This window comes from Merops nubicus, unplaced genomic scaffold (genome assembly GCF_000691845.1).
Source record: "Merops nubicus isolate BGI_N331 unplaced genomic scaffold, ASM69184v1 scaffold15106, whole genome shotgun sequence".
NCBI lineage: Eukaryota > Metazoa > Chordata > Aves > Coraciiformes > Meropidae > Merops > Merops nubicus.
Window position 1 is genome coordinate 1 of NW_008613044.1, and position 27,625 is coordinate 27,625.

Here is a 27,625-nt window from a genome sequence, read left to right on the forward strand (position 1 = left end):
TATATATAGCTAAAGACAAGCTCTTTGTCTTGTTTGCAGCCCAGACACAAAGTATTTCTGTTGATAGACAGAAACTGCTATCGTAGGATGCCACAAACACTGGTTGTGTACTATTAAACAGCTCATGTAGCTCTTGTTCGGGTTGTGTAGGCTTTGTTTGCCCATGCCGATTGATGTGGTGTACACCTGGGTGAATGGCACGGATGTTGAGCTGATCAAAGAATTGCAACAGGTCAGAGAACAGATGGAGGAAGAACAGAAGATAATGAGGTAATCATCTCCTGTATTATTTTTTTTCCTGTAACCAGCAGCAGCAGTCTAATGCAGTACTAGCCCTCTTTGCTTTTCTCCCATGGTATTCAACATGAAAATTCAAAGTGCATTTCCACTTCTTCATTTGATTATCCCCAAAGCCTTGTTTCAGTTCTCTATTTAGCTATGAAGTACAGTCTAATCAGAAAACTGTTTTAAGGTACAAAACATAATAATTTAAAGTAATTAAGGCTGTTTTGTCTTGAATTTGTAAAATGCCATGCAGAAAACTGTGTATGTAATTTTTTATTGATTTGTAAATAATAAAACTCTATCTCAAATGTATAATCTTGTCATCCCCTTTTCCCTCCTCCCACCCAGTATTGTTCTTTATAATGGGCTTTATAAAATCTTAGGCACATGTTTCTTAAAGGCGTCTTTTGAAATTTAGATATTTAGTCTCCCAAACACTGAAACTGAGAAAGAGGAAAAAGAATTTATTGATGTTACCCAGTCAGCCTTCTAAGGAGGCAAAGACATGAATTACAGCATTTGGTGTTCTAGATTGTGCTACACTGTTCTGCAAAATTACTGATCTAGGGCTTCAAACACAGGATGCTGTGGATACCTTGGATTGTGTTTTGTAACCATTGATTTAGTTCTTAACAAATTACTCTGTGGTCACATGATCTGTTTCAGACAGAAAATATGCTAAATAGAATAACAAGCCTGCATTTTAAGGCTTGTAATAGTTTAATTCAGACTAATCTGAATTGCACAAGAGACCAGATGGATCTGATTTTTGGCAATTTAGGTGCCTCTGACAGTGTAAAATTCTGGATCTTTGTTTTGCTACTTAAACAATGAAAATGTTAGTAGAACTTTAAATCCATTAAATTAAAAGATCTTAAACATAGACATGGTCTATGTTTAGCTTTGCCATCACTCATGCTGCGATTCCTATTTTACAAGGGGGAAAACACGTGTTGTTTTTTCCATTTTCCTGATTTGGAAAGTTGGTGTTAAGCTTATGAGTAACACTCATGACCATGCTACATATGTTATCTACATGGTCACCTGATTCTCTGCCTTGTAGATAACTTTCTTTTCATGTACTTTGAAATCAGTTAACACTGTTACAAAAAGAGCTGTTGCATGAGATCAAGATAACTTGAAGACAAAGGCAACAGTGCTGTAAATTTCTACTAGCAAGTGCGTTTTTTGTATTGTATAGCAAAATTTGGTAAGCTGTAGCTTTCTTGTTGATATGCCTGAATTGAGCTAGTCGTGGTCTAGGCACTTTATTTTTCTGTGGCAGAGAGTAGCTCAATGGATGATGGTTCTTTCTATTGGTGTGTGTGTGTAGAACGGTGCCCTTCTGATATGGTTATTATTTAGCATTAACACTGTACTACCTTTAATCCTCATTAGCTTCTATGTGCACATGGAAAATTCATGACAGACCTTATCAGAATATATGAGTTAGGCAAAACAATCAAGTCAGCCTAGTTTCGGGTCACTTCATCCTGGTTTCTTACCAGTGTTTTGCATACCAGTATCAGTTTCATTAAGTAACTTAATAATAACCCTTGAAAAAAAGCAAAAAGTCCCACTGTCACAGCTGTCAACTCAACCAAGACTTTTTGAGGGACACTAAACAAGGGTGAGCAGTGAGGGGGCACGTGTGTCAGCGCATGCTTGCCTTGGCAAGTCCTTGGCAGTTTTATAACTGGGTTATTGGTGCTTTCAGGACGTGTCCCTGACTTAATTAACGATCTGAATTTAGACTAAATTCCTTACTGTCAACTCAGCATTGTTTAATGTAGTTGTTTTAACTTTAATAGGGAAATCTTGGGAAAGAATGCAACAGAACCAACAAAGAAAAGGTGAGTTTATGTGGTTTTGGGCATAAATTGCAATAAATGTTATCCTACTCATTGTTAGCTGAAAGCAGATGTTGGTTGGAGAGAATCTTTGGTTTCCTATAGCCTATGCATGCTTTGCATACATGTGACTCCTATGTTACTTCAGGAAAAGTTGACAGCATGTTAATATATATGTTGAATAAAAGTAATGTTATTGTGACATAAATGCATCAACTTCTTAAATTATGACAGTTTCTGAAGTTCAGAAAGCATATCCTTGTCACTGGTTAGACATGGTTCCTATTCTGAGTATGTGTTTTTAATGCATATGTACCTGGGGTTTTATAGTTCGAAAGTAAAGTTTTTTTCAGCACTGCTTTTATCTGTCATTTATATATGTGGCGCTGCAAGTAATTGTCTGTGGGAGGGTCCAAGCCTCTTGTGGCTGTGCTGCCAGGAAGTGACAGGGCCTTGTCTGCCCCATTCTTCATTTGGCTTGCTCATCCTGCTAGTTAGAGATCTTTATAAGCCCTTCTTTGTGGGCAAACTTTGAAAGCTTGGAAACTTTTGAAAAGAAAGTTATGGGAATGAACTAAACTGTATCAGGTATTTGCCCTCTGCAGCAAAATGAGCGTGCTTTTGGTAGTTTCTCCCTGCCCCAGCAGATGTTAGAAGTAACTGATCAGGTTTTGCAAAGGTATTTCTCATTGCGTCCGACATCAATTTTTGTCTTAATTTTTCTACTAGTGTTAAATATACCTTTGCTATTTTGCTCTAGTGAGAAGCAACTGGAGTGTTTGTTGACACACTGCATCAAAGTGCCAATGCTCGTCCTGGATCCTGCGCTGCCGACCAATGTCACGCTGAAAGACCTGCTGTCCATTCATCCTGATTTACAAGCTGCTAGCAATATGTTCTTTGTAGCAAAACCAAAAAATCCTTCTACCAATGTGACAGTAATCGTTTTTGATAGCCCTAAGGATGGTAAGAACCTATTTGCTATCTTCCAGCCAGTTTTCTAGAGGAAGCTGTTTAGTAAGATGCTGTGAATAAGTCGTTTTTTTTCCCTCCAGTACGGACTGGGCTAGTAACTTTCTATTTGACTGTAGCAAGTAATTCACCATCTCTTGCCCTCAAGCTGATCGTCTAAACAATGACACTTAATGATAGTGTTTGCTTACCTCCCAGACAACTGTAACAGATGATTAGAGTTCCTTACTTTGAAAGACTATTGCAAAACAGGTTTGATATCTGAATATCTGTGTTGCACTGATAATCTGAGACGACTGAGGTTTAGGTTGAGGGAGATTAGTTTTAGAAATCCTCTTTTAATTGCTGTGAAGTCTAGTTCAAATATTGTGCAATAAATTCTACCCATGCTCGAAAGATTGCATGCCATAAAACAATCATCCATGTGTTCAGCATATGTAAGTAGGATCTTTGAGCAGGAATGGGCTTCTTATTTTGTTAAATATGTAGTACCTAACCACTACCACCCATTAGCTCAACCACTGTTTACCACCAAGAATTATTTACCACTTAAAGCTCTTTACAACATAACTATCCCACTCCTAAAGACAGCTCTTCACACTGTAACTATCCAAAGCTTTTTAATTTGCAATATTATATCTTAGCTACTAGCATATGCAAAATGAGTGACTTTGAGTTGTTTATTTGCAATGCATTTTATGTTCTAGTTGAAGCTGCTCATTCTGGAATGTTAAAAGACAACAGCAAACAGATAGTGTGGAGGGGTTACTTGGTATGTACTTCATTAGCTTTTCTATATGTTTAACTTCTTGTACGTTTTAAGAAAATGTCTCTGGTATTCTTTCCATAACTTGCATGTGGTAAGGAGTGAAAGCTTTTAAAATAATCCCTATTTCAGTTTTGAAGTTTGGGTTAAGTGGCAAAGTATACACAATATTAAATCTGCCACCAGATGAAGAATTGATAGATAAGTGTGAATTATTCCAAGTTTAAAAAGGTCTCTATACACTGTTTTGTTTTTAGACTACCGATAAAGAAGTTCCGGGTCTAGTATTAATGCAAGATTTGGCATTCCTTAGTGGATTTCCAGCTACGTTCAAAGAAACAAATCAACTACGAACAAAACTACCAGAGAGCCTGGCCTCTAAAGTAAAACTGGTAAGGGTCTGGACGAAAGAGTAACTTAGTTTTTTTTTTTTGTTGTTTGTTTGTTTTTTTAATGGTTCAGATATGGGATCTCACCCAGCTAGGAGACTTTGGATGTTTCTGATAGCAATCTGTTTTTCTCTGTGACTCTGCTTGAGTTCTGAAGAGCAGTATATAAGGACTCAAGTAGTTGTCTTCAAGTAGTTGCCTTCAAAAGACCAGTTTCCTATTCTGTAGCTACAAGTTATCAGGCATTAGATTTGCTAGCCTGCAACTGATTAAAAAGTACCAACTGTATCGGATTCTCTTAGACATTTGCTATAGGCTGTTTGGCTGAAGTATCATTGGCTTGTTCAATGTGACAGAATTTTGTTGATGTAGCTTCTTAGCTTTTTTTCTTCCCTGTTTGTTTTTAGAAGAATTATCTTAATGAGCTTGGATTGTTTCACAGGTGAATGCTGTATTTTTCTCTGCCAAGTACTCTGCATGATCTTGAGCAAGTTGCACTTCAACTTACCCAATGGCAAAGCAACTCTAGATCACAACTTGTGTGGCTGTGCCATCCGTTAGCATTTTGTCCCTTCTGTTCTCCCCTGCCATCCGGAGACTTTTTCCAGTTACAGACAGGTTATCAGATAGGATCAAGTTTCAAAAAGCTCATGAAAATTGGTGGCTTGTGCACTGGAGAGAGATGTGATTGGTGGTGTGAGAAGGGCCAAAGCCAGGGAGTTTGTGGAGGAGGAGTTAGCAGGGCTAAAGGTATGTCAGTCCATAGTTAATCTGTCTTTATTAGTCTGATGCCCACCTGTAGGATGTGCTGATTCACTTTAGGGGTTGTTCTTGGTGCTCGAAGGAGCATAACTTCCTTTTCTTGTCTTTTTTTTTTTTTTTCTTGGTAGGCTGGGTTAACAAATCATGTGTTCTGCTATTGCAGAAATGATATTGTGTAACCCTTTTCATAGGCTGGTCAGGCTCCAACTTAATGCAAGATGAGTTTCTTCTTTCTTGTCTCAGCTTGTGTCAGTAGGGTGTCTTAAGAGTCTCCTAATGGTAGAAACATTCCTTCTGAAGTAAACACATTTGTATCTCTCTTCCTACACTTTAAAACAGCTTAATAGAGAGACCCCTTAAACAGTTATTTAAGCTTAAGTAGCTCTTTTCTTTTCCATTTTGTTTACATCTCTCTTGTATTCATAGGGAGTGGCTATGGCTTTTCCAAGCCATCATTTTACTGAACTAATCAAGCAGTGCTCATCCCACATCATTGTCTCTCCATTCCTCTCATCTTTCCAATAGTCCTTCCCTACCACTTCTGCCATGGATTTGTCTGCCTTCAACACAATTGACTGGAATTTTGTACAGCATTTTAAACAAGGCATCACCAAAACATTTTATGCACTGAAAAATATGTAGTACGCAGCCAACCCAGGGCCAGCAGACCATCAGAGACTTGCTGCGTGCCAGATTATGCTCACTGCAAACAACCTTCCTTGCATCCTTCCACTGCTGTGTGTTGGTGCTGTTCATGGAAATTGTGTCCTTCTGTTGTGGATCTGTCAGTGCTTGACTGAATGATGGGGCAGATGTGCTCTGGTGTGGCCAAGGAGTCCTGATTAAACAGCAGTGGGTATTGATATGGTCAGTCAGCCAGTCTCTGCTTGTTTTATATGCTGTGGGTGTGGTTTTAATCGCTTTAAAGAAATGGTGTTTACTCTGCAGAATTTGGATTGTTATCCAACAGGAGATTGTACTTCAGCTTTGCTGTCTTAGATGCTAGAGCCTTCAGGTTTGCATGAGGAACATCATCAGGACATCTGAAGAATCTTCTTTGAGTGCGGGTTCATCCATTTGGGTTTGGAGCCTTTACTTGTTCCTCAACACATCTTAAGTTACAGGTTCCTGGTAGTTTTAACACATTTGACATAATGGAGCTGAAGAGCTCAGAATACCTTTGGCTGCAATTACCAGCTCTTTTTATTTGTTAAAATTGCCCTTTAGCATTCAAAAAGTTTAGTAACGAGATGTTCCTTAATTATTTTTTTCTGTCTAAATTTAAAATCAATTAGCTTATATTTTTCTGACCTAGGGTTATTTTCTAGGAGCAGCTTTTCTGTAATGTTCTCATTAATTACTAAATTGGTATCTGAAATAATATTGCTTCAATCAGTTCAAAGATTATTTGGTAGAGAAGAAACCTGTCTGCTTCCACCTTTGGGAATAAGTTGGACCACCATCCTAGGCAATGTGTGTTCTCTGGTTGAATATCATAGATATAAGTTCTCATAGTTAACATAGTTCTGAGGAACATTCACCCCTCAAACAATATTTGGAATTTGTTTCTCTGTCATTTAGTAGGCATTGCTTTATGCTCTTTTCCTGAAATTATATTGTCTCAAATCGGTTCTTTTATCCATAGTACCCTGCTTCCCCCCCATCCCACCCTGGTACCTTGGTAACAGTCGGTGTTCCTTTGTCAGAGTAACTTATGTCTTTCTTGGACCCCCCAGTATCCTTTTGTCCTGGATGTTCTGCCACCTTCTGTCCTTTCCTCTGGTGTCATTGCCTGTACTAATATTTTTGCTACTAAAATATACTTCTTATATTAAAAGAATATCTGTTGTTGTGGAACTTTTCTTTTCCTTGTTCCCCAGCTCTTCAGGTACTTTCTAACTTCATTAGTTTGTGTTATTTCTCTAATTGCATTATCTGTTGTTCAAGTCAGTGTTGATGCTTTTTCTGCTTAATCCTCCTGGGTGAATTTTTACTTTCAGCACTGAAAATTTCATGATTCTCTCCAGGTGTTCTGCAGTAAATGTCAAGCACAGACCTTATTCTTAAGAGTTGCCAGTGTCTCTTCTGTTATAATAAAGACCTTCCATCTTTCATGGACACCTAGGAAGAATAAAGTACCTGGATTTCTCCTAATTACTTTTGAGCCATCTGCTGGTTTTTATTACCTTATGGTTTTAAGACTTGTGGAGCAATTCTGCCTCGACCTTAATTTTTTGATTGGAGTAATTTCTTTTCTGTTTCATCAGATGATCCCTTTCATCAGATCTGTCCCAGAGGGATCTACTAGCAGTATTATAGTCCAACAGAAAACATGATGGGTGGATTCTTTCAGTTCTGCTTCTCATGTCCAAGCAGCTGGAGAATCTGTTGTTTCTATCCAAGCTGATCAGTAGTTTAATTCTTAGCTAATCTTAAAAATGCTGTAGTTTCTCTGTGGTTTTCCATTGCTGTCCAGATGAACATAAAGGCTGCGTCTCTGGAATGTCTTAAATATGTTTACTGTCTCCTTGTCTGCTCCTAATGGAAGTGACATCCAATGCCTATTATCTCTCTACATTATTTTTCCTTACCCTGTCTTGGTTGTGTTTTTCTCTTTGTAACCAGTCATGTGTCATCCATTTGATCACAGATCTTTCTGTTTCTGCTGGTTCTCTTTTCCTTTGTGTGTTCTTATCTTTGTGTAAACATTACCATTATGATCAGCTCATTAGCTGTTTCTAAGAGTTCCTCTTCTGCAATGTGGTTAGGCATATCTCTGTATGAACACAATTTTTCTTGGGCATCCACAGCATTCTGCAGTTTCCAGTCATCATTGCTGTCTGTTCCTCTTCTTGGGTTTGGATGTTTTAGAACAATTAAATTTGGATTATTGTATCCTGTGTGGTCATAGCAGCAGATTCTCTACTCTGAGTAGCAGCTATTTATGTTATTCCTACTGTAGCATATATGTATATAAACGTAAGAAACATTTTATTTGCAAGGATAAAAAATATGAAGTGTGGATGAGGTTATTTTCATAGAAGCCTTTACTAAGATCCTAGCTCAGAATCAGTTCTTCATTCAGTGGATGTTGTACGTAGGCAGTTATGGCAAACATAACCAAATGTGCTTTTCTCCTTAGCAAAGAGAGAGATGTTGATGTTACAGTTAAGTAGAAGAAAGAAAGGTTGGTTGCTCAGTCTCCACTGAAATTTGCAGTAATTTTTCTGCTGTTACCAAGTCTGGAATCTAAAGTTTGAAGTGTAGTGAAATGCCTGATGGAGCGGAAGAAAGTTGCCCCTGAGTTTTGGCTGGATATGTGTATCAAAGCTGCCTCCTGATGCTTAATGGGTTTCTGCATGCTCTACCTGGCTGTGTCTTAGTTCAGTGATGGAAACAAGTAACTGAAAAAATTCAACAATGGTGCTATTAGAAGGGAAGAAAGGTGAAAAGGGGAGGAGTGCAACTGGTGGTGCATTTGTGTTGAACACTGGTAATGCTGCTGTAATTGGATTGCTTGTTTGAAATAGCTTCTGAAGAGGGCCAAAAACTGTTTGGACATCTGGGCCAGGTGTTTCTTGTTCTAAAAGTCTAAAAATCTCTTTAAGAAAAGCAGATGAGCTCAACTAGAGGAGGTTAAATTAGGAAGATTTAATATATAGTGAATCAGTTTCCAAGGTGAAATTCTATATGTTACGGTCTACTGAAACTTTGTACTTGTGACCTGCAGTGTAATGGAAGCTTATTTCCAGATGAAAGTTAAGCAGCAGTGTGTGTGCTGATCACATTTGTTCTAAGCTGTGTGTGTTATGACACGTGGTGAAGATTGGCTGCTTTTTATTTTCCACAATTTCTTAACGCTGCATTAGTAAACCACTAGATGGAGATGTTTCTCTGTTTGTGCAGCTGTCTGCTGGTAAGCCGTATTGCTTTAAAGGCTGTGAAGGTGTTACATTGTACTTTACATGAAGAAAAACAAAAATTATTTTAGCGTTTCTTTTTTCTCCCCTTATCTACATTTCTAAAGAAAACTGTCGTTGTTCAGCGTAAAAGAGATGCTTCTGACTTAAAAACTAGGAAGGGGCTGTGAAATCTGATAAGGGAAGGTTTGAAAGGGCAAGGGGTTTTGATTTGCTTGACTTTTTTTGAGGCTATCATCTTAATGCTTCTTAACTGAAATAGCACACAGAGTGAAAATGTTTGGAGGAAGGTGACTTCTTTTCAACATTTAATATCCTATTTGCTTCAGGGAAAACTGATAGCTTGCAGACCTTCCTTTGCAAAATATTGCTTTGTCTTTGATCTGGATGTGCACATATATACACGTATGGAGAAGTTATGTTGGAAACTGAGGGCTGTGGTGTGTCTTTTGATCACCTTATTTTACTAATACACAATCCACACAGGAATGGGCAGACACAGTGATGCTGAGTGTTTGCTGTTCTCACTGCCTTGAGGGTGGGGCCTCTGGCATTCTTACTGCTGCTCTTGGCAGTATTGATGGAGCAGACAGGTGGCTTCAGGTGATGGTGTTGTATGTTGACAGAGGTGTCGCAAGTAAGCTTTGTAGGAAAACAAACCCCAAACTACTAAGGTATTGCATTGGTTTTGACTCTGAGATTACTCTCCTACTATGCTACCTTATAAAGGGAACTTGATATGTTTGTGAAGAAAATGGTATTTCATGTTTGTAAAGCTTTTTGTTACTCCATAGCACAACACGTGCCTCTCCTTCCCTTGCTATGTGCGCATATGAGTTTTAGAGTGTCCATACTGGAGCATGAAAAAAGGAGCATCTAATTTCCTTAGTAATTGGCTTTGGCCATTAAGAAGATAAAGCATAAAAATTTAAAGACTGGTTAAGTGTCCAAGTTCCACCTCAGAAAAAAAAAATCTGTGCGACATCAGAAAATCTGCTCGGGGAGAATTTCAGTTTGAATATACCAGTAACAAAGTGTTCTGAGCAGAGCTTGCAGTTTATTAGAGTCTAGTTAGTTATGTTACTAGGTAACTGCCTTGAAATCTAACATTACTGATAGTTCTGCTCTTGAAAGGATGTTTCGTAAAAAAGGTATCGGTGGAAGAAAACCTGATGTAATAAAATGAATCTGTTCAATGGAGTGGTTATCTTAATGGTGATGCTGTGCAATGGAGCATGTGTTTCCATTACTCCTTGTTTGTGCTTGGGCAGTTACATATTTAAAAACCTAGAGCATTTATACTGTGTTAGTGGAGGGAAAGGGGAAGTGTCTTCCGTAAAACTAGTTAGGAATTTGTAGTACTAGTACCTATTTTGTTGACTTTGATGGAAACAGAGAAACTAAATGTTCCTAAAAGCTTTCAAAGCTCTGGAATGGTAGTATTTTTGGTTTGTTATATGTATGTTTTACGTGACAGATTCTAAGGGACTGTGTGACACCGTCGTACTCCTAAATAAAGCACATACCCACTGATGGCAGCTTTGCAATCTGTAGCATTTCAGTATCGATATTTTTGGAGGTTGCTAGCTGCAGTCCGTAACTATACCTCAACCATTTAGCTGCTCAAGCCATCCTTTCCACCCGTAGGTTCAGATGATTCCCTGGAAGGTCTGAGATTTATCAGATTTTTTTAATGGCAGACCTCATAAGTCAGACTGAAAGATCTCAAATAGCACATGAGTCAAAGCATCAACAGCTTTAAAATGTCACAAGTGAGACAGCTGGTCTTGCTAAGGGAAGGGGTGCTAACTGTGGGACAAGCACTGCTTTAAAATGGGCAGAAAGGGTCAGATATAATAAAAAAAAAAATCACTTGAGGATGTTACAAAATAAACAGAAGGTTTTGCTGTTTTCAAATGTGATAGTATTCAAATTTTGTTAACTTAGAAATTACATTTACAGCTCTAATGTGACCGAAAATCTGGTAGACATGCTTATGTGTTCAGTGTTGCATGAAGAAAAAAAATTAAGCATAGTGTCTCATAAGTACTGTTAGTGATTAACTGCATTTATTTTCCATCTGACTGTTGAATGCATGCACTTCAAGAATCAAAGCATGGGTCTGCTTTTACCTTGTTTGTGTCCACTTATGCTACTTCATCCAGTAGGATGAAGGATTTTATTGGGTTTTGCCGTATTTCTTGTGAAATGTTTTGATGCCCTGCAATTTGCAAGCTATACTAGCTGTTGGGGCATGTAGTGCAAGACCCTTCTTATCCTTTACCTTGTGAAATCTGATATACAGACTTACTAGTGGCAAGAGATAAAAACAGCAAACAGATCAAACAGTCCCCAACTAAGAAATGACCTTAACAGCATATTGGCAGCCATCATTAAGGACTTGGAGACCCACATGGATTAGTTCTGGAGCCCTTTGTATCTCAGATTTCTGAGCTGTAGGTTGATCTGTGAACCATTCTGAAAACTTCACGCTTCTGACAGCAATGATGAATTGGTGGCCTGAATTTTTCTGAGAAGTGTGGCTTCATTAAGATTGGGAAAAAAAGTATTATTTTTTTAGTTATATTATAAAGTTGTTGTAAAATATGAAATTTGTTACTGGGGCTGTGGTGGAATAGATGGTGACTGACTTACTCCAGAAATAACATGGACAGTTTTAATGTTGCTGGATAATTGTGTAAAGAGAAATTTTCTTTGGAAAATTAAACTTCTAGAAGTATTCTGGATCTTTAATTGTTTTTAATTTCCAATTTTATTATCCCCTTTTGTTCTTTTACAAGACTGTAGTTCTTTAAAAGCATTACGTACTAGTTTTTTTTATTAGTAAGTCTAGTAAGCAAAACACACCAAAAAAATTGAATTGGCAAAGGAAGAGTGATGCTCTGGATGTATGCCAGAAATTTTCTCTGCTTGTATAGTTACAGCTCTATTCAGAGGCCAGCGTGGCTCTCTTGCAACTGAATAATCCTAAGGGTTTCCAAGAACTGAGCAAGCAAGCAAAGAAGAACATGACTGTAGAAGGAAAAGAACTGGTGCTTAATCCTGCTTATTTACTATGGGACTTGAGCTCTATCAGTCAGGTAGGTAAACTCTGTTAAGCATGTAAAGGTTGTAGTATTTAAAACTGCAAGTAGAGGCTAACTAGTCAATGACAAGGAACATGGAGTTTCTTCCAGAAGCATGGAAGTGTTAAGAATCTGGTATTTATTATGTTGTAAGAAAACATTACAAAAATACTGTCAAATTCTGAAATCAAGGGAGGAGAAAGGATCAAACAGTGTGACATTAAATTGAAATTTTCATGTTCTTCAGTAGGTGAAAAATTTTGTTCCCTGGACATGTTCTGATAAAGTTGTGTGCAGGCAAGTCCTGGAAGGCTTAACTGATACTGACTGGCAGATAAATGGGCTTCTCATGTGGGGGAGGCAGAGAGCTTTATTAACGAACATGATGATCTCCTTCCCAATATGTTTCTAAGCTACTTTTTGCTTTGCAGCATCATATATGCTGAGCAGATGCTAATTTCTTCTCTTAAAAAAATTTTGAAGACCTGAAATGCAGATATTTATAAGGAAAGGAGATTTTCTTTGAATAGCAAGGATGTTTGTTTTACCAACAGGAAATAAAACAACAAGGTGTCTGTTTCAAGATAAGCTCCTGTAAAATTTTGGGGTTTTTTTCTGCTGCTGGAGTTTAACTTTACAGTAAATGTCAAGCAGTGTGGGTGAAGTAAATGTGCCCACTTCAGTAAAGCTTGCAGTCTCTTTGTATCCTGTGTACCTGGCTTTTGGGCAGCTTCTTTTTAATAGAAACCCTGAACTCAAACTTTATGCTTCCCCATATTGAAATGATACATTATTTTGCAGATGGGTACCTAGCCAATGGCTTTGCTGAAATGTTTTTGGTTGTTAGGTTTTTGAGAATATGTAAGCTGTGTTACCGTGCATATTAGAAAAGATTTATTTACAGTGTGTAGAATCTGTACTGAAAATAGTCAAAATTAAATAATTCTTAAACATTTAATTTTTTCATGTGTTTCCTGCTTCAGTTGGGTGTGCTTCTTTTAGAAGTGTTCCTTTTAGGCAGCCTTAATTAATGTTTTTAGAAGAGGTCATTAAGTTCTCATAAATGGGAAAAGAAAGATATGTTATGGTACCTTGTAACCTAATTCTGTTACTTACCTGATGAGTTTCTAATTAAAACATTGACTTTTGAAGAAAAATATGGAAACTTTTAGTTATTTGAGATTGCATATTAGGCTAAGTTTTGTTAATTTTCTTCTGCTTCATTTATCGTCTGCTCTTTTATTTTAAAGAATTTAAGAGCGGCTGCATCAGGACGCTCCCAGTGCCTCTATATTAGGTGTCATTTATATACAGCTTATGATGCAATGTACTGGGAAGGAACAAGCCTCTTAAAACTGGATTGATGAAAGGTGATGTTACTGATTTAGAAGCAGCTTGGCTTTTGATCAAGATCAAGAAATAACTGAGACCAATAATCCAGGAAAAATAGTAGGGCATGGGCTGTGGTTTTCTTTTTTTTTTTTTTTTTTTTTTTTTTTTTTTTTTTTCTTCCTGGGTTCTTTCTTCAAAAGCCAGGATCACACCAGGCACTGTCATATTGCAGTGTGGTCAGCAGACATCCTAATGATACCAGGTGGTCAAGCATTGTTTGTCAGAAGATTGTATTGTTCACCTTGATAATTTGAAAAAATATGATCCTTTAGAAGAATAATGGGACTTGATCAATGTACTTTGAATGTCTACGTCCTCAAATATTTAGGCACTGTATGCTAAAGCGCACTGTTGTTACCCAGTGGGATCAGAATGTAAATGTTCTATTTCAAATCTAAGAAAGAATTTTCTCTTTTTATAGTCTAAACAGGATGAAGATATTTCTGCAAGCCGTTTTGAAGATAACGAAGAGCTGAGGTACTCATTGAGATCAATAGAGAGGCACGCACCTTGGGTACGACACATCTTCATCGTCACTAATGGGCAGATTCCTTCCTGGCTTAACTTGGATAATCCTCGCATAACCATAGTCACGCATCAGGTAAAACCCAAACAAACAGAAGCCAAACAAAACAAGCAAGCAAACAAATACAGCAGCATAAAAGCGCTACTAGTAAATATTCTATTTTAAGTGCAGTTATCCCCTTTCAGCTGAAAGCTGCATTTACTTGGAAGAGAAGTGACCACCTCTTCCCCGTCTCATCCACGGTCTTATTAAACCCCAGTATGTCTTTGTATTTTGGCTAAGTAGATAGCAGGATATATATCTCAAGCCTTCATTTAGTCCACTTTTCCAAATACTGAAGCTTCAGCTAACATACACCTGTGTTTAATTTCCTTATAAAGTGTATTTATAAAAAACCTGGTGAGAAGAAAATGTAATCTGAATCCATAAATAGTCCCTCAGAACCAGTAATAACCTAATAAGCTTGTGTTGAGACAGGATGGATTACCATTACTGGAACTAAGAAGATTGCTACAAAAAATGTAGCGAGGCATTCTAAAAATCTTATTTAAAAAGAGAAAGGGAGTCCAAGTTTCCTGAATAGGTGGAACAAAAATACTCTAGTAGCTTCATATTACTAATTTGGGCGTAATTTTGGTATCTGGACATGCCATAGGACCCCTGAGCAACCTGAGTGGTAACAAGATACTAGTTCAACTTCTGTTGCTGTCTGCTTGTGAAGTTACTTGAAAGAGTTGGAAGAGTCCTGGCTTTTTGGATGCTGGTACAGGTTCAACTTGGTTGAAGTTTTGTGCAGCCTGTACTGCATGACAAGTGTGTGTGAACTCTGGACCTGATCCCAGTGCCCAGTGAAAGAGGAGTTTGTGCCTTTGCATTGAACCAGGGGCAGTTTCTTAGTTAAGTAGCAGACTTGAACGTGGTTTTGTGGAGGGAAAATGAGATAGCGATGTTTTTATTTTTTTGCTAAAATATTTCCACTTTTGTCTTTCATATGTTTCCTTGTTCTTGATAGAACTTCCTTTTAGTAGCTATCAAATGTATCTGCGTGCCTGACCTTTTATAATGTTGGGATTTTTTTTTTTTTAATTTTTTGCAGTCTGAAACTGTTCTGGGTGATTGTGGCTTTTTTGTTTTAGGAAATATTTCAGAATGTGAGTCACTTGCCTACCTTCAGTTCACCAGCTATTGAAAGTCACATTCATCGTATCAGTGGCCTCTCTCAGAAGTTTATCTATCTCAATGATGATGTTATGTTTGGGAAGGATGTTTGGCCTGATGATTTTTACAGTCACTCTAAAGGTCAAAAGGTAAGCCATTATGAAAGGATTTTTTTACCAGTAGTAGAGATAAAGCTTTTCTTTGCTAATGCAATAAAAAACAAAGAAATAGTACTTCCTTTGAAAGGAAGAGCAAATCTAAGAAGATTTCCCTTTGCTGCCTGCTCCCCTGCTTACCTTTAAACTTTCACTATTCTTAACACAAGACAATTGCTAGCAAAGGTGCAGGGTGGGGAGGGCTCTTGTCTGGCTTTTGTATATGCACTCTGTTGATGTTTGGGTTGCAGAATTACTTTTTTTGATATTCACTCGCAGGTTTCTGTCAGTACAATGGTTCCTCTGGCAGACTTCATGCTTTAGTTTTGGTGTCTTTTTCTAGTTCTCCCACTTTCTGTTGGAGCACTGGTAAGACTGATGTGGTGTTTGGCAGCTGTCAGTCTTCCCTCCCTTGTAAATATTTTTTTTTTTTTGTGGGAAATATCAAAATAAAAGAGATAAAAGAAAACCTTTTTTCTTCCTTTGGAAAACTGAAGTCAGTCAGATGACATTCGAACTGTTTAATATTGATGTTTACCATTGATTATCTCTGTTCCAGACACCCATGATATCTTTACCCAATCTATATAGAATTCTTTACTAAAGGATACTTTGTTGCATGTTCAAAAACGTCAAGGGTTTTAGTCTTTCAACAGACCTATTGCCAACAGCTGAGGTTAAGCAAGCAAAGTGGGCTGAGGAAACATGAGCAATAGTCATGCATAAAGACTGATTGCCAGCAGGGTTTTCATCTGTGAGCTGCATCTACAAGAGCAAAATGGAAGGAAGAAAAATAAGATACAAAATTATATTGTTAGTGCATTTCTGTTGTTCAGGTATTCTGCTCAGTTATGATGGTAAAGTCGGCTTAGGCGCAATGTTGTTAGTCATAAACCTGGTTCAGCAAGTGTTCCAGTAGGAAATGTGCTGCTCAGATCTTGAAACACTAAGGCCTAAAGGAAAAAAGTGTTTCAGTGCCTACCTGGTTGAAAATGCACACGCCCCCACATGTTTTTCATCTTGGCAGTTCTTAGAATTAAATCATAGTGGATCAGATGCTTCAGGGATTAGGTTCACCATGTCCTGCTTATCTCATGACTGGTTAGTAATGAGGAAACATTTTGAGGCAGGAGAACAAGTGAACTGCAGAGCTGCTTCAGAGTTAAAGCTCCTCTATATTCCCTGATAAAAGATAAAAAAAAATAATTTACATTGGAATATGGTTTGCAGAAGTAGATTTGGGAAGTCCAGCTTTCTCTTTCTGGTCATTGCTGCCTTGTTGTGTGGCGCCGGCAATTCTTCTGTTCTTCCCTCTGTTTGAAAGGGGTAACATTTACTTCACAGGTTTAAATGTTTGCTAATCTTTGTGAATACTTAAGGCACTGTACACAGGAAAGCCTTATTTTAAGTCTCTGTGTTCCAAGAAACAAGCTCAGTTGACTTGCTTGTCTCAGACTGTAACATTGTTCCAGGTTTACTTGACTTGGCCTGTGCCAAACTGTGCTGAGGGATGTCCTGGCTCATGGATTAAAGATGGTTACTGTGATAAAGCCTGTAATAACTCAGCATGTGATTGGGATGGAGGTGATTGCATCGGTAAGACAGCAATGTTAAATTTAGAAAAAAGTGTGCTTTTTTTTTGTTGTAAAAATAATTCTATGATTCCTCATTCTGCCTAATTACAAAATTTGCCTCCTTTAATAATAAAAAATGTTGACTTACATATAAAAACCTTATTTCTTGCAAACTACACCCATTTCTATGGAAAATGACAGCAAATAGGGCATAGGAAAATCTTCCTTTGGGTACCACAGTTGACTAGTTGGAAGGAAGGGTTTTGAAATTCAAATTATTTTTATTATTATATATTGTATAATAGGTACTTGGATTCTGAGTCCAAATAATATATTGTGTAACAGGACTGTGAAGTTGCACCACTAGTTTCTAGATGGAATTTTCAGGACAGCAGGGTAGGAACATGAAGTAATACTTCTAGACTGAAGAAGTGATACCATTCTAGGGTTCTGTCAAGTCAAGACTGCAAGCACAAGATGTAGTAAATCAGCTGTCTGCCTGCCTTTTTGAAGTTAAGACAAAATATCTTGGAGGCTTTCTTTCAATTTTAATTTGATTCTTAAACTTGTACATTGAGATTTTGAATGCTGTGGATTTTACACTAATTCACAGCGGTCTAGTTAGCATTTGCCCAATGTTAATTTCACTGGTGATAAATAAGATTGTGGACTCCTCAGTCTAGCTAGAACACTGGCTTAACATGTGTCTCTCCCCAGAAACAAGGCTTTCAAATGACTGGGTTTTTTTTTTTTTTGTTTTGTTTTCTTTCTCTCCCTGTAGGTAACAGTGGGGGTAGTCGCTATGTTGCTGGTGGAGGAGCAGCTGGGGGTGTTGGGAATGGACCACCATGGCAGTTTGGTGCAGGAATAAGTGGTGTTTCATACTGCAACCAAGGCTGTGCTAATTCCTGGCTAGCAGACAAATTCTGTGATCAGGCCTGCAACGTCCTTTCCTGTGGATTTGATGCTGGTGACTGTGGCCAAGGTATGTAAGATACATCACTGACAAACTTTTTCTAAGGGTTATCTTGAACTGTGCGACTTTTTTTCATTTTCCGTTACTCTCAGACTGGGCTAAGAAGCCCTATAGTCGTGGAGAAGAGCTGAAGAAAGAAGTCTCATGCTGCTTGTAGTCACTAATTCAAACCTGAATCAGTATTATATGGTGCTCTAATGAAATAAACAGTTAGTGACCGAGCGTGGTTGGGGTGCTTGGTGCTTTGGAGCAGGAAGGATCAGGCTCCTTGCACAGAATCATAGAATCATTTAGGTTGGAAAAGACTTTTTAAAAATGAGTCTAACCATTAACCTAACTCTGCCAGGTCCACTGCTAAAACATGTACCCAAGCACCATATCTGCATGACTTTTAAACATGTCCAGGGGTGGTACTTCACTCACTTCCCTGAGAAGCGTGTTCCAGTGCTTGATAAACCTTCCCCCAAAGAGACTTACATTTTAAATGAAGAAATTACATTTTGGTTATGCAAACATTCTCTACCCAAATAAGGACAACTGAGCTACAGCTCATAGTGGTTAAGAAATGTAAAGAACTTCTCTGATGCTGACAGCATAAGTCCAAGCCTGGTTCTGGGCTCTTGCCAAAGGCTGCTTTTAGTCACCTGTAAAGTTGTCTGAGGTTTCTTTTCATATGAAAGACTAGCAGGAGTGAGTGAAGTGATTGCGAATGCCGTCTGCTATCAGCAGGGGAACAGAAATGGAAGAATTTGGCCTGTTCAGAAGAGTAGAGGCTCCCCTGCATCTCAGCCCAGACAAATGTGTTACTGGCAATTCTGTTGCTGGCAGTGTGTGTGAGTTAGCAGGTAACCTGGAAGGGAGAAGCCTGATTCAGCATATCTGATTTGAGAAGTCTCAAGTCAAGGTGCAGTGTAACATTAATCTAAAATATGGCAAAACATGGTATGGGCATGTTACTTCTGACTGATAGATTATTTTAAATGATGTGTGATAATGAGCCACTTAGGCTTTTCAGGTAGAGACTGAAAAATTGATAAATTATACTGTGTTTTAGAATTAACACTAGAATGTCTGGCAGTTCTATATATTTGAGCATGTTCCAGTAATTTATTATTTAAGATAGGTGAGCAAGAACTGGAAGCTACAGTAATTGCTCTTTCACAAAGCTGTCACCTGCTAATACGGTGAATCCAACTGGGCACCTAACAGTTAAAAAAAAGATTGAAAAATGAGTGTCACGCTGCAAACTGAGAGAAATTTGTGGTGTGTTTTTTGTTTTTTTTTTTTTTCCAGATCACTTTGAAGAGATGTATAAGGTGACACTTCAGCTTAATCAGACCTACTATGTTATTCCCAAGGGTGAATGTCTGCCCTACTTCAGCTTCAGTGAAATAGCCAAGAAAGGACTTGAGGGTTCATATAGTGATAATCCAATTATCCGACATGCTTCAGTTGCAAACAAATGGAAGACTATCCACCTCATAATGCATAGTGGCATGAATGCAACTGTTATCTATTTTAACCTTACATTTCTAAATAAAAATGATGAAGAATTCAAAATGCAGTTAGCTGTTGAAGCTGATACTAGAGAGGAACCAAAACTGAATGCAACGTCCATGAAAAAATCCAACTCTGATTTTAAAACTGTAACTTCAATACCAGAAGCTGAAATGATCTTTGAAGATATTCCTGAAGAAAAACGCTTTCCAAAAGTCAGGAGACGTCGAAATGGCACAAAGAGTATAGATGAAGTGACAATACCATCAGTAAATGTGTCTCTCCTTCCTGAAGATGTTCAGCGAGCACTACAGAACTTAAACTTAAAACTGCTGAATGGTGATATCACTCAGAAAGGATTTAACGTATCCAAAGCTGCTCTCCTGAGACCTTTCCAGTTCTTAACTACAGTGAAGAGTATTACAGACCTGAAAAAGAAGGGCATGCATAATCGTTCAGAAGATGAGAAGAACCATACCAGCTGGCAAAAGCCTTATACAGACAGAAACGATGGCAGAATAAAAACAGGAAAAGCAAATGAAGTTACTTCAAGGCCTACAGGAACAAAGGAGACTGTTGTGAAAATGAATGCAAATAAATCTATTGATAAAGTAATGCCTAAATCCACACTTCTCTCCCAGAGTATGGGAAATAAAAATGAAACTCGGGAGAAAGTATTGAATGCACTCATATTAAGGGAAACCCAGAAATCAAAGCGTACGGGGAATTTAGATACTGGAGAGGGCACCCAGGGAATGGAAGGAGAAAAAGGACATATACAGGTGGATACAAATTTAAGGGAGGGACTAGTGGGAAGAAAATTACTGTCTTATGCTGGAAGTTACCAAGGTTTTTTGCCGTGGGAGAAAAACAAGTATTTCCAGGACCTTCTTGATGTGAGTATCTTAATGTCACTGCTTATTGGAAAAGTTGCGTCTTTCAGCATTTGGTGGAATACTGGTAATATGATCTATAAATTTGGAGTGTGTCTTGCTTTTTAAGGCAAATTATGAGAGTTTTTTTTCTGAAATCTCCTTTTGACTTTTCGCATGAAATCTGGCTTGTTTTTGGTCTGAGCCTCTGTTAGCTGGGTGGTAAAACCTGAATAGCCATTTCTGTTCCCTGTCTACTGTGCCTTTTTGTCAGGGTCACTTTTTTTTCATTGTATGTTGGCACAGTGCTGTTGTTCAGACATGTAACACTACAGTAGAAAGTGTAAGATTGGGCTTGATTGCACTTATGCAAATAAAGATCCCAATTTTATATATTTATTTATTTATTTATTTTAATAATGGTAAATACTTGGGTTCTAAAATTTAAATTGAAAGTCTCCCAAGAAAATGGTATATTCAGGCTATGTCAAGAAAACATTTAGGAAGCTTCCTTTGTTTTGAGCCAAAGAATTTTGGCAGTTTTGAAAACATCTAGGAGAGAAGATAGAGCCTGTGATTCAGTTGGTAGCAAATGCTTTGCACTACTCCAAATAGCAGGGGACCTATGTTTTTGAATGACTAACTCTTCCTCTGAGATTGAATTTTCCAGGATTTGGTTTAATGGTCATGGTAGTGTTGGGTGGTGGTTGGACTTGATTATCTTAGAGGTCTTTTCCAACCTTAATGATTCTATTATTTCAGTTTATCAAGTATGGATGAATAATCAGGAAAATACAAGGCTGTATTACAAATAAGTCTGATGGCAAACAGGGACTTTAATGTGTGTGGAGTTGGAGTGTCAGAGCCCAAATGTTAGTTTTTTTATGGACTATTTTTCCTCAAAGCATGAAAGCTTTAAGGAAGGGGTTCCCTTTTATGTTTTTAAAGAGAACTAAGGAATACGGAAACAAATTCAAAACTTCTGTTCCCATTTGCAGAGAGAAGAAAGAGTTGGCACTTCACTGAAATGTCATTTTTCCTGTGTGTTTAATGTGCATATTCTTTTTTGGTGCTGTAACCCTGATTTATGCCTATTCTGCTGTTTAGGAAGAGGAGTCATTACTCAAGCAAATGTCCTATTTTACGGATGGTAAACATTTTGGAAGGCAGCTGAAAGATACATTTGCTGATTCCCTTCGATATGTAAATAAGCTTTTAAACAGCAAATTTGGATTTACATCTCGGAAAGTCCCTGCTCATATGCCTCACATGATTGACCGCACTGTTATGCAAGAGCTACAGGATATGTGAGTGTCTTTGTTTGGAATAATGTAAAACTGTCGGAAATCCTTCTTTTCTGTTGATGCTCTGCTATGGTTATTTTCAGCGTGTTGATGGCTACCAAGTAAAATTACATTCTGGAAAAGGAAATAGAGAATTTATTACATGACAATAGCTGTGCTAAAACAAGGAGACTTTAGAAGACCTTTTAAAATTCCAGATGGTAATTTGTTTTTAGGTAAGGGATGTTTTATTTCAAGAAACTGCAGTACTAAATTGGTTTACATTCTTATATAGGTTTCCCGAGGAGTTTGACAAGACATCGTTTCACAAAGTGCGGCACTCAGAAGATATGCAGTTTGCTTTTTCATATTTCTACTATCTGATGAGCGCAGTCCAGCCACTGAATGTTTCTCAGATCTTCGATGAGGTTGATACAGACCAGTCGGGAATTTTGTCTGACCGAGAGATTCGCACATTGGCCACAAGGATCCATGAACTACCATTAAGCTTGCAGGTACTCTTTCCTTACAAATAACTTCTAGCGCAACTTCAGTTTTGGAGTCCAAAACTATTAAAACAATGAGTCACATCTTTTTGTCCTTCCTTATAGCAGGTGTAACATTTGGGAATTCTTAATTTTTGTCTGGAGAACATAACATTGTGTTCTATGGGGTCAACCATTAGTTGAGTTCTAGCAGCATATGAAAAAATGGATCACTGGCATCCAAGTTCAAGAAGGCAATTGGGCAATTGGTGTGACTTTGTCCTTTGAATAGATGTTCACTAGTAAAAGCACTATGAAGAGTGGGATCCTGCTGTGCTTGCTCTTGTTCTTGCACATAGTAAATGACAGTTCTTGCCTAGAGGAACTTGTAGCCTAAAGAAAGAATTGAGAAAATGGTGGGGGGGATGTGTCTATATATATATATGTGTATGTGTTTTATTTATATATATATGTGTGTGTGTGTGTTTTATATATATATCAAAGAAGTTATACTAGTAAATACTATGACCATATACAAAGACTTCACACTTTTGTTTTTCTAGGAACGTGATAAACAGAGACATCATTTTTGTAGGACTTAACACAGTTGATCAAGAACAAAGTGTACTATTTCTGCTTTACAGAGTGGAATTGGCCCAAACCAATGAAATAATTTGTTCTTGAAACAGCACACAAAATCATTGGTGTAGCTGGAGCACAGTCCTGCTTTAAGTGTGTTCCTGGCCTGTAACCTAATCGGAAAATCTTCTTCCTGTCCTTTCAAGTCACTTGTCTGTTTGTTCTGCTTGATTTGGCTTTAATATGCCACTGCTGGTTGGGGAGTTCTCTACTGTCCTGACATCATCTGTAAAAGTGTATTTTTAGTTTTAAATGAAAATGACCTTGTCATGCTTTATCTGGTCTTAATTCAGCTATGCACTGAGCATTTACTTCAGGCATATGGGGAGTCCCACCGACTTCAGTAGTTATTGAATTGGGATCTGCTGGATGCTTTCTTTTTCTGACAGTAGAACATAAATTTGTTCTGTAGATAACACTATAAATATGTGCACCCTGGAGTTTTAGAACTATATTAGTGAGAAAATAGGATCATCTTTATTTCTTTTTCTGTTAGGATTTGACAGGTCTAGAACAAATGCTAATAAATTGCTCTAAAGCTCTTCCTGCCAACATCACTCAGATCCATGTCATTCCACCAACTCAGGAAGCATATTATGATCCCAATCTGGTAAGTAACATGTTAAAAGATGCTTGGTTTCTTTCCTGAGCATGTGTTTGCTGTGCTTGAAAAGCTGGTTTGATATCTAGAAGGAAAGCATTTACAAAAAATTCTACTTGTGTGTGCATGAAGTTTTATAAAATGAAAGTTTTACAGGCTACTTCCTAACCTTTAAAGCCATTCATTTTCTTCGAAAACAGAGAAAAGCTTAGCATTAAAATGTTCTTGTATATGGGGTTGAAAAAGCCATCCTTGTTAGGAAAATTCACTGTTGTCAACCAAAAAGACAGCCCAATACCTCTGTGACTAGAACTTTCTGATAAATCTTTATCTGAATTATAACCCATGTATTTATGAACAAAACAAATGGAAAAAAAAAACCAAAACAAAACACCAAACCATCAGATGGACATCTTTAGAACAGTTCAGACTAATTCATTTTAACACCCAAAGGTGGACTGACAGGCGCCTTACGAAGTTTGGCAAGGAGGGGTGTGGAGTTCTGCGCCTGAGGAGCAGCAGGCAGGAGCAGTATTATGCCAGGGGCTACCCAGCTGGAAAGCAGCTTGGCAGAAGCAGACCTGGGGTCCTGGTGGACACCTAAGTTGAACATGAGCCAGCAGTAGTGCTGCCACAAAGAAGACTAATGGTTTCTTGGGTTGCATTAGACAAAGTGTTGCCAGCGGACCAAGGGAGGTGATCCTTCCCTTCTACTCAGTGCTGGTGAGGCCACCCCTGAAATACTGTGTCCAGTTTGAGGCCACTCAGTACAAGGGACACATGGGCATACTGGTTGGAGTCCAGTGAAGGGCCACAAAGGTGATTAAGGGGCTGAAGCATTTCTCTTATGAGCAAAGACTGAGGGAGCTGGGACTGTTTAACCTAAAGAAGAGTATCTCACCCATGTATATAAACATCTGAAGGGAGACAGGGTCTTCTCAGTGATGCCAGATGACAGGACAAGAGTTAATGGGTACAAACTGAAAACACAGGAGGTTCCCTCTGAATATCAGGAAATGCTTTTTTACTCTTAGGAAGCGCTGGTGCAGGTTGCCCATTTGTGGACAGTCTCTAATGTTGGAGATATTCAGAAGCTGTCTGGACATAGTCCTGAGCAACTGGCACCAGGTGGCCCTGCGTAAGCAGGGGACTTGGACAAGATGAGCTCACCAGGTCTCTTCCAACCTAAGCCACTGTGTGATTCTGTGAAAATTAACATTTTAGGACTAGATGGGTAGTAGAAGAGCGTTATTGGTCCCCAACACATGCAAATCATAGTGCAGAGATCCATGATGTATGTGTAGATAAATGTGTATGGAAATTGACTATTTTACTTTTTGTTTTCCTTCCCTCCGGACTTCTTTCCTGCCTTGTATTCTTACCAGGTTATGTTACAAGGTTTTAAAAATATTTTCTTCTAAGTCTGAATTCCCACAAAGTTCTGTAGAAAGCCATTCTGTCAGCCTGCTTCAAAGAATTGGAAGTGTGGATTTAAGAATCCTGTGCAGTCTGAGGACATTATGTCCAGTATAGCCTTGCTTCATTTTGCCTCTATATGCAGTCTGTAAAATTATGTGAAGTAAAAAACTTCGAAGAGTCATAGTAAAGGATGGCTGCCATAAATGTGTTTTAAAATGGGATTAAAAACAAGTCTCAGTGGTTGCAAACAATGTCAAATTACTTTAATCTTTTGGGAGAGTTAGTAAAATATTACTAATCTGAGCAGCAATGCCTTATGTACTAATGTTATCAGTCAGTTCAAGTAGTGACAAAATAGCATTTGTGTTTAGCATAAGGGACTAATTGATTTTTACTTCTGTTGTTTGCAACAGCTATATTTTTTGGAATGAGTCTACTACCATAGAAATGTCCCTCGAGAATAGCAATTTTATTTCCCAGAATTGTTTCAATGTAGCTTGTGATAGAAATAAGGCCTCCTGTATCAGCTGTGCTGCAGAGCTTGCCTGGCCAGAGTAGCTGCTGGCCTCTACCAGAGGAATGTAAAAGACAGCTGTCAAATGAGCTACAGTGTTTTTGCCAAAAATAATCTTTTTTTTCATATAATATTTGTATGCATAGGAAATGGTGATGTTATGCACCAACGTAATGTCTTCTTGTTTCTTTGTTTTTCCCCTCAACTGCTTTTCAATCCAGGAAAGTAATATATATGCAGACTTTTCTAGCCGTAATATGTTTTTTACAAAGTACATCTTTATAACAGAATCTGTAATTTTTGGTAACCTACAATCTAAACAATGTTTTCTTCCAGCCTCCAGTAACAAAAAACTTAGTGACTAATTGCAAACCTGTGACTGACAGAATCCGTAAGGCATACAAGGACAAAAACAAGTACAGGTATGTTGTGACGGTCCTGTGGAAAGCCAGGCTAGGTTCTGTAAAGCAACTAGATGACATGTATATACATACATGACCAAAGATTGTATGTGTATGTTAACAAATCTTAGCTCAACTTAGTGTCACAATGGAACTCAAGAAACATAATTATATCTATGTTTCATTGTGCAGAATGATGTGATTTTTTTTTTTTTTTTTCAGTTAACTTAGTAGACAAAATATTTCCATGCTACTTTTGTCAGCTTAGGCGGGATCCTAAGTTGTGTTGTACAACAGTAAGCCAGAAGCATCTTTATATGGCTAAATAAACTAACTGTAGGTAGTGAGCGAGGGCAGTTAAAGGAGCATAAAAAGGAGGAGAGAGCCTGTCCTGTAGCTAGAAGCTGTAAATCTGCTTCATCCTTTCTTCTACTGAAGCTTAAAAAAAGAAAAGAGCAGAAAAAGCATTTTAGCCCCAAACTACGTTGTTTTCCTGTGAGGAGGAGGAGTGACAGCTAGGAGGTTTCCATCTCCTTTTGGAAAGGGCAGGACAAACCAGGATGATGACTGTGGGTTGGTTTGAATAATTGCATTTGTGTACATCTGCCTGAGACCAGGTTCTCTGAGATCTTTCTTCTCAGAAACCTGCAGACCAACTGTATACCAGTGAGGCTGTTTGCTCACGTGGAGCTTGTAGCTTTGTGTCTTGTCCATTGCCTCACCAGCACTGTCGGGCAGGGGAGGGTGGTGGGGAGTCTCTGAAGCATGCAGGTGCCTCTGGAGTGGCTACAGAGTCAAACAAAACTGTAGAATGAAAGGTTACAAATGGTGCTTAGGGCAGCTTTTGGGCGTTACATTAATGCATAGCACTTCAACTTGTGCTATAAGCTTTAGAAGTCGTTCCTTTCCCGAGAGAGTTTATATATGTTGCTCTTTCGTTCTGTTGAACTTTAAGTAATTGTATTATTAATTTTATGAGCTTTTTAAATTATGTAGGATTTCAGGTCAGACTTCAAAGAGCAGGCAGGGTATTTTCTTACATCAAGTTAAGAAAGGGTGGTACCTCCAGTTAGTTAAACTGGGTTCAAATGCTCTTTCAAACTCAAGATAACCTTCAGAGATGATATGATACTTCTGCTTTTCATACAGTTGTTTTGTTTGTGAGTTATTGATCAAGTGGGTGAGAAATATTTTATTTATAGTTAAGATTGAAGGTTTTTATACTCTCATCTAATTTTATTTTAAGATTTTTCAGGAGTTGGTGATTGGAAAATAAGAATGTTTTCTCGTGTCTGAAGTATGATTATAAATGACCATTATAAATTGTGTTTAAAACCACCACAACCCAGCGAAAATGTAAATAGCATAGAAAGTGTTATGTCTACTTTCAGATCAGTTGTTAACTTTATGCCAAAACTCAGTTTATGTACTTTGTATTAATATTCAGTTCTTTGATGTGTTGAGGGGCTACTAATCTATAGGAAAATGGTTCTGTGCAAGAGCAATAGCTGAAAAATGTAAATATAATGATGGAAAGCAAATAGCAAGTTCTAATGAAGGTTGGCCACTCAGATTAGAAGTAAGCTATTAAATAAAAGATTAATATTTATTGAACTTGACTTTAGGTTGTTTTGTTAATGTATAAATATTATTTTAACAATAAGGTTTGAAATCATGGGAGAAGAGGAAATTGCTTTCAAAATGATTCGCACGAATGTTTCTCATGTAGTTGGTCAGCTGGATGACATACGAAAAAATCCCAGGTATTCTCTTTCTCAGTTTGTATGGTGTTTTGAGGTGATTTAAATTTTCTGCTTCAACTGTTTAAACTGTTTGTGTTGAAAAAATCATGTATTGTCATGTATTTCTGCACTGTGTGTTACAGGGTAAGACCAATTTTAACTGAAAGTATTTCTAATTTTTTCTATTTAACAGAAGCTAAGTCATTGCTCTCTCTGTTATACTAGGGGTTAGCTCATTAATTACTGTTACATTTTTATATGTTGAAAACTCACAGATAAACTTCAGCTATTTTTGAGGCTTTCATTTTTGCTGTTATAGAGGGCATAAAGTTTATATTGCAGGCAATTTTATTTTAAAGGA

General features: G+C 37.8%; 1 protein-coding gene across 1 annotated transcript in view; it reads left to right on the forward strand.

Annotated features, from left to right (window-relative positions):
- Positions 1-150: 150 nt before the first annotated feature.
- Positions 151-27,625, forward strand: part of GNPTAB (N-acetylglucosamine-1-phosphate transferase, alpha and beta subunits) — a gene marked incomplete at its 5' end in the record, with an annotated part of 34,166 nt that continues 6,691 nt past the window's right edge. Inside the window, 16 exons of the mRNA XM_008941766.1 lie at positions 151-270; positions 2,097-2,138; positions 2,896-3,101; positions 3,815-3,879; positions 4,131-4,265; positions 11,884-12,045; positions 13,844-14,023; positions 15,085-15,255; positions 16,734-16,857; positions 17,617-17,820; positions 19,105-20,204; positions 21,288-21,487; positions 21,759-21,978; positions 23,084-23,197; positions 25,458-25,543; positions 27,187-27,285. Of these exons, the coding sequence (XP_008940014.1) occupies positions 151-270; positions 2,097-2,138; positions 2,896-3,101; positions 3,815-3,879; positions 4,131-4,265; positions 11,884-12,045; positions 13,844-14,023; positions 15,085-15,255; positions 16,734-16,857; positions 17,617-17,820; positions 19,105-20,204; positions 21,288-21,487; positions 21,759-21,978; positions 23,084-23,197; positions 25,458-25,543; positions 27,187-27,285 (3,228 nt within the window). The remainder of the gene's footprint in view (positions 271-2,096; positions 2,139-2,895; positions 3,102-3,814; positions 3,880-4,130; positions 4,266-11,883; positions 12,046-13,843; positions 14,024-15,084; positions 15,256-16,733; positions 16,858-17,616; positions 17,821-19,104; positions 20,205-21,287; positions 21,488-21,758; positions 21,979-23,083; positions 23,198-25,457; positions 25,544-27,186; positions 27,286-27,625) is intronic.